General features: G+C 40.9%; 1 protein-coding gene across 1 annotated transcript in view; it reads right to left on the reverse strand.

Moving 5' to 3' along the window:
* The window catches only part of WNK3 (WNK lysine deficient protein kinase 3), a 191,038-nt gene extending 164,534 nt beyond the window's left edge, over positions 1–26,504 (reverse strand). The window contains exon 1 of the mRNA XM_075539190.1: positions 25,853–26,504. Coding sequence (XP_075395305.1) covers positions 25,853–26,389 — 537 coding nt within the window. The 5' untranslated portion in view covers positions 26,390–26,504. The remainder of the gene's footprint in view (positions 1–25,852) is intronic.
* Positions 26,505–27,430: the final 926 nt, after the last annotated feature.

The raw sequence follows: 27,430 nt of genomic DNA on the forward strand, positions 1-27,430 counted from the left end.
ACAATATTACATCTTCCTATTCATGAACAGGGGATATTGTTTCATTGTGTAGGTCTCTGTTGGTTTCTTGTAATGTTGTAGTTGTAAGGTTCTGTAGTTTTCTTTGTACAGGTTATTTGGTCTTTGGTTAGGCTTATTCCTAGGTATTCCATCTTTGGTGTTGCTATTGTTGATGGTACTGTTTTCTTGATGTCTTTTTTGTAAGACTCTTTGTTAGTATATAGGAATCTGATTGATTTCTGCTTGTTAATCTTTTATCCTGCAACTGTACCAAATTCCTCAATTTTTTGTGTGGACTCCTGTGAGTTCTCTATATATGGCATTATGCTGCCTACAAATAGTGAGAGCTTCACTTTCTTTCAGAATTTTAGATATGTTACTCCAGTGTTTTCTTGTCTGCAAAGTTTCTGCAGATAAGTCCAAACTTATCCTTATTGGTTTTCCTTTGTAGGTGACTGTATTTCTCTAGCTTCCCTCAGGATTCTATCCTTTCCTTAAAATTGGAGTTTAACTATAGTATGTCAAGATGTTTTTCTTTGGGGATCCATCCTATTTGAGGTTCTCTCAGCTTCTTGAGTATTTATTCTACTACTTTGTGATGTTGGAGAAGTTTTCTTACATGATTTCTCATACAATTCTCTCTGTAGAATGTTTTTTGTTTCTTAATGTTCTGGGAACTTGATGAGATGTAGGTGTTTTCTCTTGATGGTGTCCTGCATCATTCTCAGGCCTAACAGTAGAAGAGTGGATAAAGAAACTACGGTATATACAAATAATTTAACACTATGTATCCTTAAAAAAAAGCCATAAAGCCATGAAACAATCATGAAATTTATGGACTCGAAAACAATTATGCTGAATAAAGTTAATCAATTATAAAAGGACAAATATTGTATGAGTCAACTACTATAAAGTTAAACACCAAGACGAAGGTAGGTTTCTGTTCTTAGGCTATGTTATCTAATCTGGTCTCCCAAGCAATGAGGTACAGAATTTTCCATGTGCCCATGAACCATGTAACACCCCATTTATATGTATACCCTAAAAACCAGTGCGACAGAGAAAATCTCACCACAGCTGGCATATTTCTCAAGGAAGGAGCACGAGAAGACCATGCAGTTGGTGCAGTTCAAAGCTGCCAGTCACCATGCAGGAGAAGAATGAGGCATTCTACTCTTATAAAGGTTCACAGTCCTGGAAACACACAGGGGCAGTTCTACTCTGTCTTATAGGGTAGTTGAGTATGAAAAGATGATGGCAGTAAGATAGTGTTGGTTTTTAAAAAATTAAATTGCCATTTTTCAAATAAAGTTAAAATATTCTAAAATTTATCAAGTACATATATTTTTTCTTTTATTTTTTTTATTAAATACTTTTATTGGGGGACTCTTACATCTCTTATCATATCCATACATTCATCCATTGTTTCAAGCACATTTGTACATATGTTGTCATCATAATTTTCAAAGCATTTTCTTTCTACTCTAGCCCTTGGTATCAGCTCTTCATTTTTCCCTCCCTCCATCACCCTTCCTCCTTCATAAACCCTTGATAATTTATAAATAATTACTTTTTCATGTCTTACACTGAGTGATGCCTCCCTTCTTGCACTTTTCTGTTGTCCATCCCCCTGGGAGGGGGTTACAGTAGATCATTGAGATCAGTTCCCCTTTCTCCCCCCATCTTCTTCTTACCTATCTGCTATCACTACTCTCAATATCTGCTCTGAGGGATTGCTCTGTCCTGGATTCCCTATCCTGGCTCTTATCTGTAGCAGTGGACATGTTCTGGTCTAGTCAGATTTATAAGGTAGAATTGAGGTCTTGATAGTTGGTGGGGGTGGGAAGCATTAAAGAACTAAAGGAAAGTTGTATGTTTCATTGGTGTTATACTACACACTGACTGGCTCAGCTCTTCCTTGTGACCCTTCTGTAAAGATATGTCCAATTGTCTACAGATGGACTTTGGGTCTCCAGTCCACACACATCCACCCCATTCACATTGGTATGGTTTTGTTCAGGGTCTTAGATACCTGCTACCTTATCCCATCGCAACCTCATAATCACACAGGCTAGTGTACTTTCTCCATGTGGACTTTGCTGCTTCTTCTTTTGTTTTTAATCATTTTATTGGGGGTTTGTACAACTCTCATCACAATCCATACATCCATTCATTGTGTCAAGCACATTTGTACATTTGTTGCCATGATCATTCTCAAAACATTTGCTTTCTCAACTAGATGGTCGCCTGTTTATCTTCAAGCCTTTAAGACCCCAGACACTATATCGTTTGATAGCCGGGCACCATCAGCTTTCTTCACCACATTTGCTCATGCACCCATTTTGTCTTCAGTGATTGTGTCGGGAAGGTGAGCAATACAGAATGCTGGATTACTAGAACAAAGTGTTCTTGTGTTGAGGGAGTACTTGAGATGAGGCCCAATGTCCATCTGCTACCTTGATACTTAACCTATAAATATATATACAAAAAAAATCTAATACCCTATTGTTGTATATACATATGTACATGCCTGTATTTAGACCTCCATAAATGTCCTTTCCCTCCTAGTTCTTTCCTCTATTTCCTTTTGCTTTCCTCTTGTTCAGCCTTCATTCGGGTTCAGTAATTCCTTACTATAACATTGCCCGTGATTAAGCCCCACTAGGCCCCCTATGCCCTTCTCTCCATTGATTTTCATTGACTTGCTGTTCCTTTGTCCCTGGACTGATTGACACCTTCTTCTCTTTCTCTCACCCCCCCCCCTTCTCCTGTGTCTCTGCAGAACTGTCAGTCCCGTTGTTTTCTCCTCCAAATTGTTTATCCCGCCTACCTTATCTAGATAGACACACAGAGACATTAATAAGTGCAAAAACCAGGAAAAGCCAAGCAAAACAACAAAGGAAGACAAAACCAACACAACAAACCAAAAACAAAATAACAAAAAGAAAGCCAATGGCAAAAAAGAAAAGCCCATAAATAGTTCCAGGTCTGTTTTTGACCTTTAAGAGTATTTCCTAGTCAAGTCTGATGGGGTAACACATTCTGCCCACAAAGTCTATCTTTTGTATTCCCCAGGGACTTCAATGCTTTGCTGCCCTTCCTGCTCTGTTGCATGCCCTTAGTGTTTCGCCCCAGTGTGATGGGGTCATATTGGGCACAATTCCCACACTGTGCCTCCAGTATTATTCCCTGTAACACTATGGTACAGTAAAGGAAGTCATGTCTCGTAGTGGGGCCAGCCCTATGGTCCTCTCTGAGCATGGTCTTCTCTTAGCAGGAATATCATCTTCGGGGCTTGGTGGGCCAGGATGTGTCCCACTCACTCTCCTTCCATCTTGGTTTCTTCTATGTGTTCTAATCAGACGTGCCCCTTGCCCCAAGCTGTAGCTTCAGTGCTGTCCTCTGAAGTGTACACTTCTAGGTTGGGGGGTTAGTTTGAGTTTTGACAACACAGTGAATCTTGGAAACTCGACCATGATACAGTGCCTCAGAGATCCTCCATCAATGAGCATCCTAAAATGATATCACTACCTGGCTTCATTATTTTAATGTTATGAATCTTATTTAAGGAAGTGGGCAAGATGACAGCTGAGTAACAAACACTGGAGGGACTTTGTGAAAATCAATGTAGCAGAGCCACTGAGAGGAAAATTCCACTCTTCCAGGGCACAGAGGAGCATCATAAAGATAATTAGACTCAGATCCAATAGGTTTTGAAGAGATATGGGCTTTTGGCTTACCACTGCTGAGACTGGCTGGGGCTTAGTTTTAGCCCCTTCACAGTAGCGGACAGAAATGGGCTACCGCAGCCAGCCCAAAGACATTACTTTAATACTGCTACATCTGCCGCCACCTTGAAGCAGTGTTTTAACCCCTCCAGACCCATGCTCAGGCAGTTGGGGTTCCTTTATTTCTTTCTTCTCTCTTTCCCATCACATTCATAGCTGCCTCAGTTTTTTTCCTGTTTTTTTTTTTTCTCTCTCACCACAACCAGCTTGCAGGGTGTTTCCTTCCACCCAGGGCAGAGGTTCTTAACCTTCCTAATACTGCAACCTTTTAATACAGTTCCTCATGTTTTGGTGATCCCCCAACCATCAAATTATTTTTGTTACTTCTTCAAAACTGTAATTTTGCTACTGTTATAAATCGGGCGACCCTGTGAAAGGGTCATTTGACCCCCAAGGGGGTCAAGACCCACAGGTTGAGAACCACTGGCCTAGGGCAACCTCTGTCTGCCCTCCACGCAGCTGGGGGAACTCCTGCCCACCAAGGCCTTCCAAGAAGTTGAGGGAACTTCTACCCATCTTCTGGAACCCTCTTAGGTGCTGGAAGAATTCCTAACCACCTGCAAGGCCTTCCACAAGGCTAAAGGAACGGCTGCCAACCCTCCATGTGGCTAGGGGAAATACCACCTGCCCTCCAAGGCTCTACAAGTGGCTGAGGGAAGTTCTGTCCCACTTCTGCAGTGCTCCACATGGCTGGAGTAACTTCTGCTCACCTTCTGCAGAGCTCCATGTGGCTTGTGATCTCCCACCCATCCTCTGCAGCCCTACACGCAGATGGGAGATCTTCTTCCTTACTTCTTCAGCGCTTCGCATGGCTGCGGGAAACTGCCTGACCTCTGCAGTGCTCTTGCTACCGAGGGCAAAACCACCTGCAATCCACGGCACTCCCTGTTGCTGCAGGAACCCCCACAGACCCTGAAGGGTGCTCCCCACCACCTAGGGAAGCCCCACTCGACCCCCCAAAGTGCCCCAAACTGCAGTAGGTACCATCTCATGCCCTCCGAAGCACTCCATGCTGCTGTGGGACACACTGCCATGGTTTCCCATGTGATCAACTGGCACAACGCCATCCTCATGACCTGCAACCGTCTTACCAACGTCCCCTGAGAAGGCCATCCAACTTGCCCTCTAAATAGCAGAATAATTGGTTGGCTCTGGAAGGAGTGAAACCCCAGTGGGATATAGTGGTAACGTGAGCTCCCAGCACAGTAGCTGCAGGTGGTTCACAGAAACATTCCTACAAATCTCCAAAAAGAGAGAGCCCAGTGCTCTTTAACTGGAAAATGGCACCAAGTTCCCCTAAAGCAACACGCAGAGAGAAACCAGCCCCAAAAACCCCACTGTAAAAACAGAAGAAATAAAATGCAATTTCAGAAGTCCTGAAACTAATGATGTGCACAGAAGAAGCTGATGTTGATCTACCACAGGAAAATCTTCAGATTGAAGCTTGGATTCACAAAGGCTATGAGGGAAGCAATACAGAAAAAGGATTAAATGGCATATGAGATAAAGGCCACACACCAAAGGGAAATACAAGAGCTAATGGACAAGGTAACAAAAGCAAATAAAAAATTAACAGATGTCACTAACAGACTAGAAGAAGTGGAGAACTGTACCAGTAATCTTTAGGGGGAAAAGGCATATTTCAAGAAATGGGAAAGACAGTCAAACAAGTTAATCCAAGAAGCTTTAGAAAACCTAGGAACAATGTGTGATGCCATAGAGAGGAACAACTTTTGAATAATTGGATTACTGGAACAAAACACAACAAAGAAGCCAACAGCAAGAATAGCGATGGAACTCCTGGAAGAAAAGTTACCCAGGTTAATGAATAAGAAGCAGGCAACCATTCAAGAAACAGAGAGGACACCAACTACATTGAATCCCAGGAAGAACTTACCAAAGCACATAGTAGTTAAACTACCAACTTTGAGGAAAAGGAGAAGATCATAAGAGCAGAAAGGGGGGGGGGGAAGGTATCACCTATTAAAGTACTCAGATAAGAGTATGCTCAGACCTACTAGCAGACAGGAATAAGAGGAGAGAGAGGAGTAACATCCTCAAAAATTTGAAGGAGACAAATGTCAATACAAAATCCTCTACCATGTCAAACTATCTAACAAGACAGACGGAGAAGTACAAGTTTTCCTGTATGAGGAAAATCTCAAAGAATATGTTAAAAGAAAACCAGATCTACAAAAAAAATTCTTACCAACTCACTGTGATCAGTAGAACAACATATAACAAGCACAAACAGGAGACCCCTACATCCATCCAGAGGTCAACACGTTGAAATGAGTCCCAAGGAAAACATTAGCTCAACAGTGAAGTGAAGGCAAGAATGAACACCCCTCCCCCTAAACACACACACACACACATACACACAACGCAATGATAAGGAGGAAGGTAGTTAAATACCCAACACAAAAGGTACAGGATGAAATCATAGAGTCCACAAATGGATGTAATAACTCTGAATGGTAATGGACTGAACTCATCCATTAAAAGACAGAGACTAACAGACTGGCTTAGAAAACAAAACCCATCAATCTGTTGTTTACGAGAGACACACCTCAAGCTCGCAGACAGAAATAGGCTCAGAAGTAAAAGCTGATGAAAAATATACCAAGTAAATGGCAATTCAAAGAAAGCTAAGGTTGCAATTCAAATTTTTGACAAAACTTATCTCAAGGTGCAATCCATGACAAGAGACAAGGAGGGGCACTATGTAATGCTCAAGGAAACAGTAGACCAAGAACCAGTGCGCATAATAAATATATGTGCACCCAACAAGGGACCTGTGAAATTTGTCAATCAAACACCCCAAAAGATGGGGGGGGGGAGGGAAATTACAGGCTCACCAATTATAGCAGGTGAGTTTTATACATCTCTCTCTGAGAAAGATCACAGAGAAAGAAGCTTAACAAGGAAGACACAGAACCAAATTCTACAATTAGGCAACTTGATCTAATAGACATTTTTAGAGCTCTTTACTGAAATGCAAATATTTCACATTCTTTTCAAGCGTGCATGGTACATAATCAAAGATAGACAACATGCTGGGGCAGAAGTCAGGCCTCAGAAAATTCAAGCACATAAAAATCACTCAAACTCCCCCCTCAGATGACTACGAAGCAAGGCTGGAAATCAACGATAGGACAGTTAAGAAACAAAGGCAAATAATTGGAGGATGAATAACTCCCTGCAAAATGAGTGGGTACTGGTCCAGATCAGAGATGAAATTATGAAGTTTTTAGAAACCAATGAGAATGAGATAATGTTCCAAACCTTTTGGGACACCACAAAAGCTGTTATCAGAGGAAGCTTGATAACAATAAATGCACACATGAAAAAGCAAAATCCCAAACTCTTTCTATGAAGCCTGTATAACACTGATATCTAAAGTGGGAAAGGATGCCACAAGAATTGAGAACTATAGACAGATATCTCTAATGAACATTAATGCAAAAATCCTAAACAACATATTGGGCAACAGAATACAAAAGTATATAAAACAATTAATTCATCATGACCAAGTGGGATTCATTCCAGGGATGCATGGATGGTTCAACATCCAAAAGTCCATCAGCATTATTCGCCACATTGACATGAAAAAGGATAAAAACCACATGATAATATCCATGGATGCAGAAAAAGCATTCAACAACATCCAATACCCATTCCTGTTTAAGATACTCAAGAAGATAGGAATTGAAGGAAAATTCCTCAATATAATATAAGCCGTATATTAAAAACCAATAGCTAATGTAGTAGTCAATGGAGAAAAGATGAAAACATTCCCACTGAAAAGGGGGGCAAGACAAGGATGCTTGCTGTTCCCTCTTTCATTCAACATAGTAATGGATATCCTAGTTAACAACACAAGGCAAAGGAAAGATATTAAAGGAATTTATCTGTGGAAATAAGAGGTAAAACTACCATTGTCCTCAGATGATATAATTTTATATATTGAAAACTCCCAAATCTCCACAAAAGCAGTGCTAGAAGTGATAGAGGAATATGGCAGAGTGGCCAGATACAAGAACAACAAACAGAATTCTATTGGATTGCCACATACACTGGTGAGATCATGGAAGAGGAGCTCAAAAAGGTAGTACCCTTCAAAATATCCAAGCACAAATTGAAGTATCTAGGGAAATACCTAACCAAAAAAATAAAACCACACACACACACACAAAAGATTTGTACAAGGAAAACTATAAAATACTATTACAAGAAACCAAAAGTGACCTCCACAAATGGAAGATCCTATGCTCGTGGATCAGAAGACTCAATATAGTAAAGATGTCATACTACCCAAGGCACTATATAAGTTTAACACTACCCTGATACAAATTCCAAAATCTTTTTTCAAGGAATGGGAAAAACTGACTACCAACTTCATATGGAGAGGGAAGATGCCAGAATTAGCAGGGAACTCCTCAAAATGGACAAAGTAGGAGGGCTTGCTTTACCTTACTTTAACACTTATTATACAGCCATAGTAGTCCAAACAGTGTGGTACTGGTATAATTACAGATACTCAGACAAATGGAAAAGAACAGAAAATACAGAAATAAAAACATCAGCATACCAAGTGGTGCTGGAAAAAAAATGGATATCTACCTGCAGAAAAATGAAGTAAGACCCTCACCTCACTCCATGTACAAGAATAAAGTCGAGGTGGATCACAGACTTCATGGTAAAACCCCAAACTATTAGAACCATCAGCAAAGGTACTGGGACAAATCTAAGAATTCTGGAGCAGGGAATCCACAGGCTATCAGAAATAGGGAAGGATAAAAACACAGAGGAAGCACAAATTGACAAGTGGGATATACAGAGGATAAAACACCTGTGCACATCGAAAGACTTGACCAAGACAGTTATAAGAGAGCCCACAGACTGGGAAAACATCTTTAGCAATGACACATCAGACTAAGGGCTTATTACTAAATATACAATATTCTGCTAGCACACAACAAGAAAAAAACAAAGAACCCACAGAGGAAGTGGGCAAAAGACCTGAACAGAAGTGTCAGAAGGGCAGAAATCCAAATGGCCATAAACACATGAGAAAATGTTACAGGTCATTAGGCAAAAGGGAAGTGCAAATTAAAACAACTATGAGATACAACCTAACACCCTCAATGATAACCCAAATTAAAAAAATCAGAAAGCAACAAGTGCTGGAGGGAGTGTGGTGAGATAAGAACACTCATCTACAGCTGGTGGTCCTGTAGGTACATACAGCCACTATGGAAATCAGTCTGATGATGCCTAAAACAAATGGAAATTGAGCTATGATATGATCCAGCAATCGACCTACTGGGCATATACCCAGAAGAAAGTAAGAAACAGACCAAGACCAGACATCTGCACTCCAATGTTCATCACATGAGAGTTCACAATCACAAAGAATTTGAAACTATCTAAATTTCCATCAACTGACAAATGAATTTAAACTCTGGTATATACAAACAATGGAGTACTATGCAACCCTAAAAAGCAGTGACAAACACATGAAACACATAGTCTTATGGAAAGAGTGGGAGGAAATTATGCTAAGCGAAGTTAGCCAAGCACAATGGAAAAAGTACAACATGAGTCCACTCAAAAAGTAAGCTCAAAAAGTACAATGGGCATAGAGGATAATCTACTTAATGCATAAATCCCGGGTCAAAGTCCAGGCATGTTGGCAGGGGTCTGGCCCAACCCAGGGATGCATATGGCAGCCAAATAAAAAAGGAGGGGAAAATAAGGGGGGGGTGAGGGTGATGGGGAAACAAGGCACTAATACACATGGGAAAGGTATTGTTTATACCTCCACAGGAAAGGGAAAAAGGGACCAGACCCCATCCCAGAGCGCCAAGCCTTGAGAGCAACATACTGGAATGGAGCAGCAAACTAATAGAGAGGTTTACAGGGCTGGGCCCAAGCCGAGCTGTGTTGACCCTCCCCAGAAGAATGTACTACAGAGGATATTACTGAAAATATAGTCCGGGGAAAATGGCGGGTCTGTCCAGACCACACAAAAACTAAGAGGGAAAGAAGAGAGAGAGAGAGGACATCATGGCCCACCAAGCCCCGGGGACGACATCCCTGCTCAGAGCAGTCAATGCACACAAAGAACCGTAGGGCCAGCCCCACCATGAGACATGACGTTCCCTCACTGACCCATAGCACTATTGGGGACAGCACTGGAGACACTGAGGAAAGTCTGCCCAGTCTGCCCCATGCACAGCAGGGCAAAACGTGAAGGAAGTGTAACAGGGCAGCAACGGGAGAAAAGTAACAAAGTCCCCAAGGAATCCTGAAAATAGACTTCTGACTACATGGACAGGGCTTGGCACCTCATCAGACCCAATATGAAAACACTCATAAGGGTCAGCAGACAGAATTGGAACTATCTATGTTTTTTTTCTTTCGTTCTATGTCTATCTAATATAAGATTGGCAGTTTTCAAATTCATTAAGTATCTCCATAATAAGCTCCCATATTTCCCCCCCACCTTCGCTGCCGTCGCTCTCCCAGTGAGGAGGTCACATGTGGATCCTTGTAATCAGGTCCCCCTTTCCAACCCACTCGCCCTCCACTCTCCCAGCATCGCCCCTCACACCCCTGGTCCTGAAGGTATCATCCACCCTGGATTCCCTGTGCCTCGAGCCCTCATATGTACCAGTGTACAACCTCTGCCCTATCCAGCCCTGCAAGGTAGCATTCGGATCATGGTAGTTGGGGGGAGGAAGCATCCAGGATCTGGGGAAAAGCTGTGTTCTTCATCGGTACTACCTCGCACCCTCATTGACCCATCTCCTCTCCTGAACCCGTCTGTGAGGGGATCTCCATTGGCCGACACTTGGGCCTTGGGTCTCCACTCTGCACTTCCCCCTTCATTCAATATGGTATATACACACACACACACACACACACACACACACATATACACATATCTTTTTTTTTCATGATGCCTTTATACCTGGTCCCTTTGGCACCTCGTGATCGCACTGGCCGGTGTGCTTCTTCCATGTGGGCTTTTTTGCTTCTGAGCTAGATGGCCACTTGTTCACCTTCAAGCCTTTAAGACCCCAATCACTATCTCTTTTGATAGCCGGGCACCATCAGCTTTCTTCACCACATTTACTTGTTCACCCACTTTGGCACTAGCCATTGTGTCGGGAGGGTGAGCATCATAGAGTTCCAATTTAATAAAAGAAAGTATTCATGCATTGAGGGAGTGTTTGAGTAGAGGCCCAAGGTCCTTCCACCACCTTAATACTTAACCTATAAATATAGACACATCGATCTACTTCCCCATCCTCCTATATATATTTGCATGTACATGTCTTTGTCTAGACCTCCATAAATGCCCTTTGACTCCTAGCTCTTTCCTCCAGCTCCCTTGACTTTCCTCCTGCCCTACTACCATGCTTCATCCATCGCCACCTGGGCTAGAGTATACCTCTTCTCTACGCAACCTTACCCTTGATCATTCCCCACCAGGCCTGCCACTCCCCCCCTCTACCATTTGGGGTCCCATGTTGTTCCCTTGTCCCTGTGTTTGTTAACACCACTTCCTTAGCCCTCCTACCCCCACCCCAAGTCCCCCCCGAACTATCAGTCCCGTTGTTTTTCCTCCAGATAGTTCATCCAGCCTGTCCTATTCAGACAGACCTGTGGAGACACTAAGAAGCACGAAAACAAGACAGAGGAAAACAAAGCAACAGTATACAACCAGACAACAAAACAACAACAACAAACCACTGAGAAAGAACAAAACAAAACACTTCCCAAGAGAAAAGCTTGTAGTTAGTTCAGGGATCGTTTGCTGGCCCTTAGGAGCGTTTTCCAGTCCAGACTGTTGGGGCACCACGCCCTGGCCCCAAAGTCCACTTTCAGCATTCCCTGTAAGCTCCCATATTTTATAGACCATAATATACTATGGCTAACCTTCAGAAGAATGAGAATTCCAGAACACTTCATTGCACTAATGCAGAACCTGGATCAAGAGGCAGTTGTGCAAACAGAACCAGGAAACACCACATGGTTTAAAATCAGGAAAGGTGTGTATCAGTGTATCCTCTCACCATATTTGCTCGATTTGTGTGGTGAGCAAATCATGAGAGAAGTTTGATTATATTAAGAAGAATATGTGGCATCAGGATTTGAAGACTTATTAACAACCTTTTATAAGCAGATGATACAACCTTGCTTGCTGAAAGTGATGAGGAATTGAAGCACTTGCTGAAGAAGATCAAGGATTGTAGCCTTCAGCATATATTATGATCCAATGTAAAGAAGACCAAAATACTCACAAATGGATCAATAGGTAACATCATGATAAATGGGGAAAAGACTAAAATTTTCAAATATTTTGTCTTGCTTGGATCTACAATCAAAACTCATGGAAACAGCAGTAAAGAACGCAAGAGACGATGGCATTAGGTAAATCTACTGCACAAGACCTCTTTAAAATGTTGAAAAGCAAGGATGTTACTTTGACAGCTAAGGTGCACCCTGAACCAAGCCATGGTATTTTCTGTTGCCTCACATGCATATGAATATTGGACAATGAATGAGGAAAGCAGAAGAATCGATCCATTTTAATTTTGCTAAAAGGACAAACAAATCCGTCTTGGAAGAATTACCGCTAGAGTGCTCCTTAGAGTCACAAATGGCAAGACTTTGTCTTACATCCTTTGGCCATACTGTCAGGAGAAACCCGTCCCCGGAAAAGGACATCATTCTTAGTAAAGTGGAGGGGCAACAAAAATGAGAGAGGCCCTCCATAAGATGGATTGCCACAGTGGCTTCCAAAATGGGCTAAGGCGTGGGAGTAATTGTAGGGATGGCATAGGAACATGCAGTGTTGGTTCCATTATACATACAGTTGCTTTAAGTGGGAACTGATTCGATGGCACCTAACATCATCAACAACAAAATTGCCTTTTGTTTTTGGAGAAAATCTATCAAGATTATGTCTCTGGAATCCAGAAAAAAACAGTCACCATAACATTCTGAACCAATCTCTTTGCCTTGAATTTAACTAGCCCAGCAGATCCCCTTGTAAGTCAATATTTTGGTTGGACATTTTTTTGAAAAGAACTCCAGTGAGACTAAGGCAGATGTATTGATGAGAGGTCTTAGCAGTAGCCATTCGTTTATCACAGAGACATGCTGAAACGCTTTGTTCAGAAAAAAATTCATGCATATATGAACTAGTACCCCAGTAACAATACTCTTTTACTTACCTTCATACAAAACTAAACATTTAACTAATTGTAGTTAAATATTAATTGTAAATAATTGTTCCAAATTATGTACAAATTATACTTACAGAGAGATCTAGGAACAGAACTTATTTGTAATCTGGGGACTGCCTGTATTTAAAAAAGGAGTGCAAGCAAGTAAGCATGTATATATGAAGTGGAAGATAAACATGATATAATCACTAAGAAACCTAGAGATAAATGTCGAAAGGAAACAGAGAGCTTTCAGGCATCTAGCCCCCTAAACCATGAAAAACATATTTCTGTTCATTCATGTCACCCACATGTGGCATTTCTATTATTATTGGAGTACTAGATAAATAAGACACTATTTAACACCGGGAATGTTTTAAAAATAAATTTCTGAGACCAGAGCAATTCTAATTTTGGAAAACTGGAGTGAGTGCCAGGAATCTGTATAAGTGTCATAAAGTTTACGTACTTTATGAAAGGAATTCATACTCCTGTAACAGTTAACTTTTAAAGTCTTGAGACTAGTCTTTTATTTCAGTGCATTTCAAACTCTAATGTATAAGCTAAATACTTGCATGACTGGGCTAGGTCCTGAGAATCTGTAATTCCAACAAGTTCCCAGATGATGTCTATTCTCCATGTGCACTTATCTTTCAATCTATGAACATGTAAATGACAGAAAGAACCCCCACCTAGGCAGTTATCACTATTCTTGAAGTTTTATCTAAATTTTCTACAGTATATATAAATTATTTCCTCTATTTACAAAGAGAATAAACAAAAATATGAGTCACACTAATATCACAATGCCAAGATAAAATTAAAATTTATATAAATTTCAATACACACATACAAAAATGCTCATTCTGGTATGTTTAAATTGTAAAATAATGAGGAAAAATCTGAATTTCAACAACAGAGGCCTGCTTAAATAAGACATAAGACAGTCTTACTACTTAAACCATGAACATTTATTATTGATAATAAAAATATTCATAAGTGAAAAAATTACAAAACCTCATAGTATGATTACATTTTGTAGGGGAAAATTTTAAAATGTTCATATACAGATTTATCCAAAAGAAAATATCCAGAAAAATACATAATGAAAATTTTTAAGTTTCTTTAAAGTACTATCATTTCAGGTAATTTTGATATTTGCTTGCTATGCATCTAGTATTTCCACTACTAGACATGTCACATAAAATCTTAAACAGTAAAAAAAGAGACTACGAAGAAGCCAAGCAAACCCATACATAAACACTCTTTTTAAAAATCACTTGACTGATAAATAACATGTTTTCCAAAGAATGGTCAAAGGACTTCCCACATTAGAAGCACTCACAAAGCTTATAACTTGAGTATCCCACACGCACCTTAGACTTACTGAATCAGAATCTCTGACAATAGGTCCAGGAATCTGTATATGAAGCAAAGATACATATAATATAAAGTTTGAAAACCACTGTCTTAACCAAAAAGTTTCCTAGAAATGCAAGGCCCTGAAATAAATGTCAATCTATCAAAATAGCAACTCAACAAATTCAGAATGGGTGAAATCAGAAAATTTCATACATCCACATCAAAATTCACAGAGAACAATGGAACTTAAAGGGCCAGAAACAAGAACACATTATCTGCTGGGTTTAATGCCACAAAGCATTAAACTGGAATGCAATGAACAGAGAAGAAGCAACCACAATCAAAAGTAACATAACTCAAATATCTATATAAACCAACCAGGCATTTTCATAGCTTCCTCCCATAACTGGACATGATTCTCATGCCACACACAGATCAGTAAACTTAGGCTGAGAGAGGTTAAGTAGCCAATTCAAAGTAACACAATTATTAAAGAGAAGGACCAAAATTTGAACTCTGGTTTTCTGACTCAAAAATGTGTCTTTTCTACCACTCGGAAAGTCATAATACTCTATGATCAAGAGAGTGAGGCAGGATGCCTGGATTTGACTCTAGTTCTTGCCACTGATGAGCTCTGTACAACTGGCAATTCATTTCACCTCCCTGAGCCACATTTTCCCTATTAGTAAAATAGCAATGATAGTAGGAGTATCTAATTTTTACAGGACCAATGTGAGGATTAAAACAGTGTATGTGCCATACATGCCATGTAGTACCCACAGTTATCAATTCTTTGTCAATTCATAGTAACCCTATAAGGAAGAGTAAAATTGCCCCCTTGGTTTCTGAGCCTTATTTTTCTCTTGAGGAGCAGCTGTGGGTTCAAATTATAAAGTCTGCTGTTAACAGCCCAACATGTAACCTAGCCTACTACATGCCATTAGCACTCCTTATTTTGTAGTAAACAATCCATAAATAATAGTTAGTGATGTTCATAACAATAAAATATCACACTGCCTCAGATCAAAATTCAGGTTGAGCAAATAATGCACCTAATTTTAAACTCATCTCTAAGGTTTCTTCCAGTTCTTTAAATATAACCACTGCCACCACCTGTACTTAGCTACTGACTTTATTCACTCTTAATTTTAAGAATCTCATGTAAACTGGCCATTTTCTACTGGCTGATTGAGGTCACAAAGGACTTCCTTATATTTCTATCCGAAACTATTATTATAGCCTTTCTATCATATTACACTCTGATTTAGTCTTCCATTATTTAAAACTACTATATAAGCACTGATGATGTTAATAATATCTAAGTAATCCTACCCTTTGTCCTAGGCAATTCAATCCTTCACCTGTTGTTTCACATCACCATTTTAACATATTAAAGTTAAATATCTCAGTAGATTCTATCAATTATTTCTTGCTGGGAATCTCTACAAGGTAAATGAAAAATTATGGGGAGCTCAAAGAATAAAAAAAATCTTTGCTACTATGAAAAACCTATTATGAGGTAAAAAAAAATCTACTTAAAAAAGAAAAGGAGAGGGACATCCAGAAAGATGGCAACAGAGTGACACATACCAGAGGGATTCCACAGAATACAGTCTAGGAGAGTTGCTCTGAGGGAAATTCAATATGGCTGGAATGCAGGAGGAGCATCATAAAGATAAGTAGGCACAGACCCATGGAGTTTTGAGGGACTGGGGTTTTTTGGCTTACCTCAGTGGAAGCAGGCTGGGACTTGACCTTGGCCCCGCCACTGTCTCTGCCAGAGCTGGGACCATTTGGAGCCCGTAGAGGGGTTTGGTATCAACACAGCCCCAATTTTCCCACCCCTGCCTCAAGGGAGGGACTGGACCCTTGCTGCTCCATGGGCAGGAATGGGATTCAGCTACATTGTTGCTTTTGCTCCAATCTCTCCCCCCACAGTCTTGGAGGGCTGTGCAGAAGATTTTTCTCGGCTCAGCCCCGACTTGCCTTGCTGCCACCGCCTCGGGGCAGAAACTAAACCCTTGCAGCTCCATAGGCAGAGATATGGACTCAGCTACATTGTTGCGCTTGTTTCCATCTCTTCTCTATATTCCTGCACAGTCTAAGCAGTCTTACTTTTAAATTCCTTTTTCTCCTCTTGTTCTCTTTCCAGTTCTCTCACACCACTGCTGACCTCCAGATCACTCCCCTTAGCCTAGGGAATTTACGCCTGCATCACACCCAGCTAGGTGAGCTCCACCCTGTGTAGCTAGCCCTGCATTCTCTCCAAGGGGTACTCTGCCCAACTTATTAACAAGGAATTCCTGCCTGTGTACCTGGGGACATAGGCAGCTTGGCCAACACACTTCAACATTCCAAGCTGCTGCTGAAACCTCTTCCCAACCACTACAATACCAAAGCAGGCAAACCATCAGCCTTCTGGTGCACTCCCCTGAGAGGGAACCTACAGGAGGATAAAGTGATAGGTTAATTCCATAGTGAAATTAGCTGTATGCAGTTCGAAGAAACATAACTACAAGTATCCCAGAGAGAGCCAGTGCTCTTCAACTCCCTGGAAAATGGTACCAGGCTCCTCTAAAACAACGCAACGCAAACAGCCATCAGCCCCAATGACCTCAACGACCCCAACAGGAGAAAACAAAAGGCAATGGCAGAAGATGTCCAGAACATAACAACATGCAAAGAAGAAGCAGACATTGAGCTTCTACAGAGATAAATTTTCAGAAAGATGCTTGGAGTCATACAGGATATGAGGAAAACAATACAGAAAAAGGATGAAATGATAGAAGAGATAAAGGATATACACAAAAGGGAAATACAGGAGCTTAGGGAGGAGATAAAAAAACCCAGTAGCAGAAACACGGACCCCGAGAATCAACTGGAGGAATCAGAGAACCGCATCAATGACGTGGAGGACAGCCAAGTAGACTTTAACAAACGTGAACAAAAATCTAATAAAATCATCAGAGAAGCTGAAGAAAACCTAAGAGCTATGTCTGATGCTATGAAGCGGAACAACATTAGAATTATTGGCTTACTGGAGGAAGACACAACAAAGAAGTCATCGGCAACAATAGTGAGAGAATTCTTGGAGGAAAACTTCCCCAGCCTAATGAATGAAAAACCAGGCAACCATTCAGGAGGCTGAAAGAAGACCAGCAATACTGAATCACAAGAAGAAGCCACCAAGGTACATAATAGTTAAACTATCCATCTTTGAGGAAAAGGAGAAAATCATAAGAGGAGCTAGGGAAAAACAAACAATCACATATAACGGTTCCCAAATAAGAATATGCTCAGAAACTATGAAGAAAAGGAGAGGGTGGAGTAACATATTAAAAAATTGAAGGAAAACAATGCAAATTCAAGAATATGCTACCAGACCAAATTATCGATCAAGATAGATGGAGAAGTAAGATTATTCCCAGACCAGGAAAAACTCAAAGAATGGGTTAGAAGAAACCCAGCCCTGACATATGCATAAGCAAACGTAGTGAAGAAAGCTGATGGTGCCCGGCTATCAAAAAGAAATAGTGTCTGGGGTCTTAAAGTCTTGAAGGCAAACAACTGGCCATCTAGCTCAGAAGCAACAAAACCGACAGAGAAGAAGCACACAAGCCTAAACGAACACAAGGTGTTGAAGGGATCAGGTAGCAGACACCAAAGAACAAAATCCATCATTGTGTGATCACCTTCACCACATAAACGCTGAAGATGAATGTGTGCATAAGTAAGTGTGGTGAAGAAGGCTGATGGTGCCCGGCTATTGTGAGATACAGAGTCTGGGAACTTAAAGGCTTGAAAGTAAACAAGCGGCCATCTAGCCCAGAAGCAAAAAAGCCCACATGGAAGCAGCACACCAACACGTGTGATCATGAAGGGCTGAGGGGACCAGGTTTCAAGCAAAAAAGGTGGAGGGGAAATCATATTGTCGTGAATGAGGGGAGTGCCTGATGGACACCCAAGGCTCATCTGTAGACAACTGGACATCCCTTGCAGAGGGGTAATGGGGAGGAGATGATTCACTCAGGGTTCAGTGTAGCAATAATGAAAATCAGAACTTTCCTCTAGTTCTTAAAAGCTTCCTCCCCTCCAACTATCATGATCCAATTCTACCTTGCAAACCTGGTTAGACCAAAGGATGTACAGTGGTACAGTTGGGATATGGATACACAGGGGATCTAGGACAGATAAACTCCTCAGGACCAATGGTGAGAGTGGCGATACTAGGAGGGAAGGGCGGGGGGGTGGGTAGAAAGGGGGAACTGATATCAGGTTCTACATAAAACCTCCCCGCTGGCGGATAGGCAACAGGAAAGTGGGTGAAGGGAGACGCCGGGCAGTGTAAGATAAGATAAAATAACAAATTATAAATTATTAAGGGTTCATGAGGGAGGGGGGAGTGGGGAGGAAGGGGGAAGGAAAAAAGGAAAATGAGCTGATTCCAGGAACCCAAGTGGAAGGCGAATTTTGAGAATGATGAGGGCAACAAATGTATAAGGGTGCTTTACTCAATTGATGTACGTATGGATTGTGATAAGAGTTGTATGAGCCCCAATAAAATGATTTTTAAAAAGTAGAAGAAGAAACCCAGCCCTACAAAAGATCCTTGCTGACACAGTATGGGCAGAACAACAGTCACCAAGCATACATAAGAGACCGCCACACAAACAACCTAACCCAGAGGGCAACCAAGAGAAAACAGACCCCAAATTAGCATTAGCTTGAGGATGAAAAAAACTCAAGAATGATGCACATGCACAACAGGCTAATGAGAAAGGAAAGTCGGAAAACACCCAACAAGAAAGGTATAAGATGACATCACAGAATCCGCAGATGGAGATAATAACCCTGAAAATCAATGGCTTGAACTCAGGAATTAAAAGAACGAGACTAGCAGACTAGCTTAGAAAACACAACCCATCAATCTGCTGCCTACATCTCAAGGCTACAGACAAAATTAGGCTGAGAATCAAAGGCTGGAGAATGTCATACCAAGCAAACAACAATTCAAAAAAAACAGGGGTTGCAATCCTAATCGTGGATATAATCGACCTTAACGTGCAAACCATAAAGAGAGATAAGAAGGGACACCATATAATGCTCAAGGGAATGGTAGACAAAAACAACTAAGCATTGTAAACATATATTCCCTGAATGAGAGATAAGTGGAATATGTCAACCAAACACTTCAAAAGATTAAAAAAAGCAATCATAGCCTCAACAATTATAGTGGGTGACTTCAACACGCTGCTCTTTGAAAAAGATACATCACAGGGAAAGAAACTCAACAAGGCGGCTAGAAATCTAAATACTACAATTACGCAATTCAACCTGATAGATATTTCCAGAGCTTTTGATCCAAATACAAAGATATTGACATTCTTCTCAAGCCCACATGGCACATATTCAAAGAGAGCCCACAAGCTGGGGCATAAGGTGAATCTGCATAAATCTCAGCACACTGATATCATACAAACCTCTCTCTCTGACCACTGTGCCATAAACCTGGAAATCAACAAAAGAAGACGAAGCAAACAAGAGCAAACAATTAGAGGATGAATAACTCTCTACAGCAAAAGGAGTGTGTACTGGTGAAGATCAGAGATGAAATTAGGAAATTTCTAGAAACCAACAAAAATGAGAACACGATGTACCAAAACTTATGGGACACAGCAAAGGCAAACATCAGAGGAAGTTTCAAGCAATATATGCACACCTGAGCACTCAAAATTGGTATGTTGGCACAAAATTTACAATAACTAGAGCAGAGTCAGCAGGACAATCCTACTAATAGCAAAAGAAAAGACATTATAAAAATCAGGGCTGAGAGTGAAAATAAGAAAACTATGGGAAAAGTTGATGCTGCTAAAAGTTGGTTCTTTGAAAAGATAAACAGAATCAACAGACCACTGGCAAACCTAACCAAAGAAAGGAGGGAACAAATTTCAAAGCGAGAATAACAGATGAAAGACGGAACATTACAACAGACCCTAATGAAATCAAAAGGGTAACTACACAGTACTATGAAGAATTACATTCCAATGAATTCAACAATTTTTAAGACATGGACCAATTCTTGGAAAAACAATCCATCAGACTGTTATACACATATGATAAGACCACAGAAGAGGAGATCAAAATGGTGGTACCCTTCACAATAGCCAAACACAAATTGAAATATCTAGGGATATACCTGACGAAAAGAACAAAAGATCTACATGGGGTAAAATATAGAACACTATTACAAGAAATTAAGAAAGACCTCAACAAATGGAAGGATATCACATGTTCATGGATTGGAAGACTCAATATAGTCAAGATGTCAGTTCTGCCCAAGGCACTATATAAATTTAAGGCAATCCGAATACAATTACCATCCTATTTCTTCAAAGAAATGGAAAAACTGATTACCAACTTCATATGGAGAGGGAAGAAGCCTAGAATTAGTAGAGTACTCCTCAAGAAGAAGGACACAGTGGGAGCGCTTCCTTTACTTGACTTTAGCACATACAATACAGCCACAGTTTTCAAAACCGCATGGTATTAGTACAATGACAGATTCTCAGACCAATGGAAAAGAACTGAAAACCCAGAAATAAAATCACCAGCATACAAACATCTGAACTTTCATAAGGGCCCCAAATATATCAAATGGGAAGCAGATGCCCTCGTTAACAAGTGGTTCTGGGAAAAATTGATATTTACCTGAAGAAAAATGAAACAAGACCCTTATCTTACTCCATGCACAAGTGTGGTGAAGAAGGCTGATGGTGCCCGGCTACTGAGAGATAGAGCGTCCGGGGACTTAAAGGCTTGAAAGCAAACAAGTGGCCATCTATCCCAGAAGCAACAAAGCCCACACGGAAGCAGCACACCAACGTAGGTGATCGTGAAGGGCAGAGGAGACCAGGTCTCAAACAACAAAGGCGCGGGGGGTGGGGAGGTGGGGTGGGGGGTGGGAATCACATCACCGTGAATGAGGGGGAATGCGTGATGGGGACCCAATGCCCATCTGTAGACAGCTGGACATCCCTTGCAGAGGGGTAGTGGGGAGGAGATGAGTCACTCATGGTTCAGTGTAGCAACAATGAAACTCAAAACCGTCCTCTAGTTCCTGAACGCTTCCTCCCCTCCCAATTATCATGACCCCATTTCTACCTTGCAGACCTGGTTATACCAGAGGATGTATAGCGGTGCAGTAAGGATCTGGAAGCACAGGGAATCTAGGACGGATGAACCCCTCAACACCAGCGGTAGGAGTGGAGACACCAGGATGGAAGGGGGTGTAGAAAGGGAGAACCGATCTTGGAGATCTATGTGTAACCTCCTCTCTGGGAGATGGGCAATGGGGAGGTGGGTGAGGGGAGACACCGGGGAGTGTAAGATAAGATATAATAATTATTTATAAACTATCAAGGGACCAGGGAGAAGGGGGAAGCAGGGAGGGAGGGGGAGGGAGAAAAAGGGAAACCGAGCTGATTCTAGGAACCCAAGTGGAAGGTGAATTTTGAGAATGATGAGTGCAACGAATGTATAAGGGTGCTTTGCTCAATTGATGTATGTACGGATTGTGATAAGAGTTGTATGAGCCCCAATAAAAAGATTTATTAATTAAAAAAAAGAATAAACTCAAGGATCACAGACCTTGAAGTTAAACCCCCAAAATTAGGGCCATCAATGAGAGAATTGGGAGCAACTTAAGAACTTTAGCACAGGGAATACATAGGCTATCAGAAATAGGGAAGGACACAAACACAAAGGAGGCACAAATTGACAAATGGGATATACTGAAGATAAAACACCTGTGTACATCAGAAGAATTCATCAAGAGAGTAATAACAGAGTCCACCGACTGGGAAATCATCTTTGGCAATGACACATCAGACAAAGGCCTTATTACTAAAATCTATAATACTCTGCTAGCTTCCAAAAAGGAAAAACTAATTGCCCACTTGAGAGGTGAGCAAAGAACCGGAAAAAGTTTCACAGGGAAAGAAGCCTGAATGGTCAATAAGCATATGAGAAAATGTTCCCCATCTTAAGCCATAAGAGAAATGCAAATTAAAAAAAAATAAGGTACCACCTAACACCCTCAAAGGTTGCCCAGAAAGCAACAAGTGTTGGAGGGGCTGTGGGGAGACAGGAATTCTCATCCACTGCTGGTGGACTTGTAAGTATGTACGACCACTATGGAAATTGATCTGGCTGTATCTAAAACAGATGGAAATAGATTTATCATATGACCCAGAAATCCCCCCTACTGGGCCTATACCCAGAAGAGGCAAGAAACAAACCAAGGCCAGACATCTGTGCTCTAATGTTCATTGTGGCACAGTTCACAATTGCAAGGAGTTGGAAACAACCCAAATTTCCATCAATTGATGGTTGGATTAAGAAACTGTGGTATATACATACAATGGAGTACTATGCATCGCTAAAAATCACTGATGAACGTATGAAGCTCATCGTTGCATGGGAATAACTGGAGGAAATCATGTTAAGCGAAGTAAGTCGGGCACAAAAGGACAAGTACAACATGAGTCCGCTGAAGTAAGCTTTAAAAAAATGCAAAAGGGGCATCAGGAAAAGGCTACTGTATACAAACTTTCCTGGGGTGAGGACCAGGTAATATGGCAGGGACCTGATAAAATACAGGGATACACATGGTAGACAACTAAAAAGGAGGTGGGGAAAAGGAAAAAATAATCACATAGAAATGGGTAGCAGGGGCAAAAGGCACTAACCCTCCTAAGGGCAGCATATTGTTTTTATCTCCACAGGGAAAGAGGAACCAGACTTCAACCCAGACTTCAACTTAGTGCGACAAGATGTGAATGCAACAAGCCGGCGTGGAGTAGGGAACCAGTGGAGAGGTCTGGGGGGCAGGCCCCAATCCCAACTACTAAGTGGACACCTGACCCTCACCCTATAAGAATTTATTTCAAAAGACAGCATTAAATCTGCAGCTCCGGGAGAGGGACATATCTGATCAGAGCACAAGGGTGCTGATGAAGGGGGAGGAGGAGAGAGTGGAGCACATCCTGACCCACCAGGCGTTGAGGACGATGACCCCAATTAGAGCAGCCAGTCCACAGAGAAGACCATATAGCCAGCCCCACTATGAGATATGACCCATAGCTCTACGGACGACAACACCAGAGACACAGTGTGGGAATTACACGCCACACGGAGGGAAAACACTAAGGGGGTGCAACAGAACAACAAAGGAATGGAGTGGTGATATCCATAAGGAATGCTGAAGGTAGACTTTGGGGCCAGGGCATGGTGCCCCAACAGACTGGACTGGAAAACACTCCTAAATTGCAACAATCTTTGAACTAACTACAAGCTTTTCTTTTTTGTGTTTTGTTTTGTTTTTGTTTTTTGTCATTGGTTTGTTGTTTTTGTTTTGTTGTATATTGTTGCTTGGTTTTGCTCTGTCTTGTTTTTGTGCATGCTATTATCTCCCCAGGTCTGTCTAAATAAGATAGGCAAGATGAACAATCTGGAGGAGAAAACAACGGTAATTACAGTTCCGGGGGGACATTGGAGAGAGGTAGGTGAGGGAAAAGGAAGTGGTGTTAACAAACCCAGGGACATGGGAACAACAAGTGATCCAAATTGGTGGTGAGGAGGGTGTAGGAGTCCTGGTAGAGCATGATTAAGGGTATCGTAACAAAGAGGAATTGCTGAAAACCTGGTGGGGATTGAGCATGATTGTAGTGCAAGAGGAAAGTCTAGGGAAATAGAGGAAAGGGCTGGGAGGCAAAGGACATTTATAAAGGTCTAGATAAAGGCATGTGTATATGAAAATATATTTATATATGAGGATGGGGAGATAGATCTATGTGCATATATTTATAGGTTTAGTATTAAGATAGCAGAAGGGCATTGGACCTCCACTCAAGTACTCCCTGAATGCAAGAATACTTTCTTCTATTAAATTGGCATTCTATGATGCTCACCTTCCCGACACTACGGCTGAAGATAAAGTGGGTGAATAAGCAAATGTGGTGAAGAAAGCTGATGGTGGCCTGGTATCAAAAGATATAGCATCTAGGGTCATAAAGGCTTGAAGGTAAACACGTGGCCATCTAGCTCAGAAGCAACAACGCCCACATGGAAGAAGCACACCAGCCTGTGTGATCACGAGGTGCTAAAGGGATCAGTTGTTAGGCATCGAAGAACAAAAAAATCAAACCATGGTGTGCTCACCTCCATGTTAGGATCACTGAAGACAAATGAGTGCATAAACAAATGTGGTGAAGAAAGCTGATGGTGCCAGGCTATCAAAAGATATAGCATCTAGGGTCTTAAAGGCTTGAAGGTATACAATCGGCCACCTCGCTCAAAAGCAACAAAGCCCACATGGAAGAAGCCCACCAGCCTGTGCGATCATGAGGTGTTGAAGGGATCAGGTATCAGGCATCAGCAGAACAAAAAATCTTACCATAGTGAATGAGCAGGGGAGTGTGTAGTGGAGACATAAGTTCATTTGTAGCCCACTGGAGATCCCCTTGAAGAGGGTTCTTGGATAGGAGACGAGCCAGACAGGGTGCGATGTAGCAAAGATGAAAAATATAACTTTCCTCTTGTTCCTAAATGCTCCCCCCCCCCGCCCCCAATCATTATCCCAATTCTACCTTGCAAGTCTGGCTAGACCAGAGGATGGACACTGATACAGATCGGAACCAGAAACACAGGGAATCCAGGGCAGATAATCCCTTCAGAACCATTGGTGTGAGTGGCGATACTGGGAGGGCATAGGGAGAGTGGGTTGGAAAGGGGGAAACCGATTACAAGGATCTACATGTGACCTTCTCCCTGGGGGACGGAAAACAGAAAAGTGGGTGAAAGGAGATGTCAGACAGGGCAAGATATGACAAAATAATCATTTATAAATTATCAAGGCTTCATGAGGGAGGGGGGAGCCGGGAGGGAGGGGAAAAATGAGGACCTGATGCCAGGGGCTTAGGTGGAGAGCAAATGTTTTGAGAATGATGAGGGCAATGAATGTACAAATGTGCTTTACGTGATGTATGTATGTATGGATTGTGATAAGAGTTTAATGAGCCCCTAATAAAATGATAAAAAAGGAAAGGAGAAATAGATATGACATTGAATGTATCCAGAACAATTCATAATCTCAAGTGTTAATAAAACAACCCAGAAGGCATGTATTTACTGAAATCCATTTGAGGAATTTTCTACAGTTAATAAATTAACAGTATTTTCCCAAATAAAGCTGTGTTAGATTATTTTACCATTAAAACAAGTGGGGGGAAGAATGATAGGAGAAAGAAAAGGTTACAGTGTGCTAAGAGGATCTAGGACAAGCATATAATTTCAAGGAATACGGAAGACAATATTTCCTTTTAATCCATGATACATTTTAATTCTGAATCAATCAGAAGGTCAGACAAGCTAAAATAAGAATTTATTAAAAGATTATATACCCACCTGCAGCTCACACCAAGCAACTTCAACCCAGGTTTCTGTGTCCAGTCCTTTGTATACTGTTTTAAATGCTCCTCTTCCCAGCTCTATGTCAAACTTCAGGAATCTGCCACTAGGAGAAGTAGCTACAGCCTTCATTTCTGCTTCTTCTTCCATTTCTTTTTCATTTTTCTCCCTAATACAATCTTTTGAGGATTCCAAATTTGTCTTTGAACACTGTCCATATTTAACTTCTTGCCCACCTCTTAGCACAGTTGTTGGAAGTTCATCTACTCTTGGAATATTGGTTGCAGTCTTTATTCGCTCATCTTTGGAGGAAAATGCATCAATTTTGTCATCTTCAGTCATCTCAACACTCTTTCGGAAAAATCTCTTCCTTTCTACAGCTTCCCCAGAAGCAAAGAAAATACTATTTTTTCCCTTTAGTCTAGCTTCCATTGTGCAAGCTGCAGCAACCTGAGGAACTGTGTTTTCCAATGAAATTCCATCAGGTTTCTCAGAATCTTCTGTGCTACCTGACTCTCCTGAATCAGTAGCCATTATAATTAAGGCTGGCACTAGATTATTTTTCCTGCCTTACTTTTCAGTCCAGTTATATTTCAAACATTAGAATTATAAAAATGAACTTCCTTTTATGTGTTCATATATTTCCATGGCAACCTAAAGAGGAAAATAAAGGATATTTTTTAATCGCCCCACAAAGGAAATCATTAAGAAGAATACAAGTCATTTGATTTTTTTAATCCTTTTGTTCTTAATAAGTTTATACTATTTTTCTGTCCATTCTTAGCAACCAGCAGACTCTAGGGAATTTTTCTTATCTTGTTTACCACAATAGCCCACAATGACTAGTAGACTACTTGGAATAATGTTCTGTAAATCTTCAATTGCATAAATATTGGTTAGGAACCTAGTTCAAAAGAAGTACCAAACCCAGAATATGCCTGAAAATCTAGAATTAACATAGTAGTTTTTAATGCAGTAAGTACTTGTTTATGACCTTGCTTTAAGATTGTAAAGAAAACTATTGTCATATATTTACACACTGTGTTAAAAATAATATTACGACTAAAAAATGCATCCAGCATGAATTCTTTGACCAGCAAGAACCTGTACAAAGACATTCATTCTAGCACTTAGAATTTGGAAAAACTGTAATAAAAAATAGAAGCCTAATAGAAGTTTAAATATCTCACCATGAAGTATGATACATCATTAAAAATAACACTATAGTTTTTAGTGCGATGAAAAGAAATTCCTTTTGTGTGATTAAATGGCAAAAGGCATATAACAAACTTCAATTTCTATAATGAAATAATTTATATACAAATGTACATGTGCATATACATATGGGCCTTTGTGTGTGAGCCTAAGGAAGACTATAAGGTTGTACAGCAAAATGGTAACAGGGTTATAATTCAAATAGTGGGATTCTGGAATTTTTTGCCTTTCTGCTTCTCTGAATTTTCAAAAAATATACATGCATTATATGTATATACAAGAAAAAAGAAAGCATTTTCAAGTGCATGGTTAAATCAACTTCTCACCGCAAAGTTAAACGTGTGCCCCTGTTATTATATA

This window comes from Tenrec ecaudatus, chromosome X (genome assembly GCF_050624435.1).
Source record: "Tenrec ecaudatus isolate mTenEca1 chromosome X, mTenEca1.hap1, whole genome shotgun sequence".
NCBI classification, from domain to species: domain Eukaryota; kingdom Metazoa; phylum Chordata; class Mammalia; order Afrosoricida; family Tenrecidae; genus Tenrec; species Tenrec ecaudatus.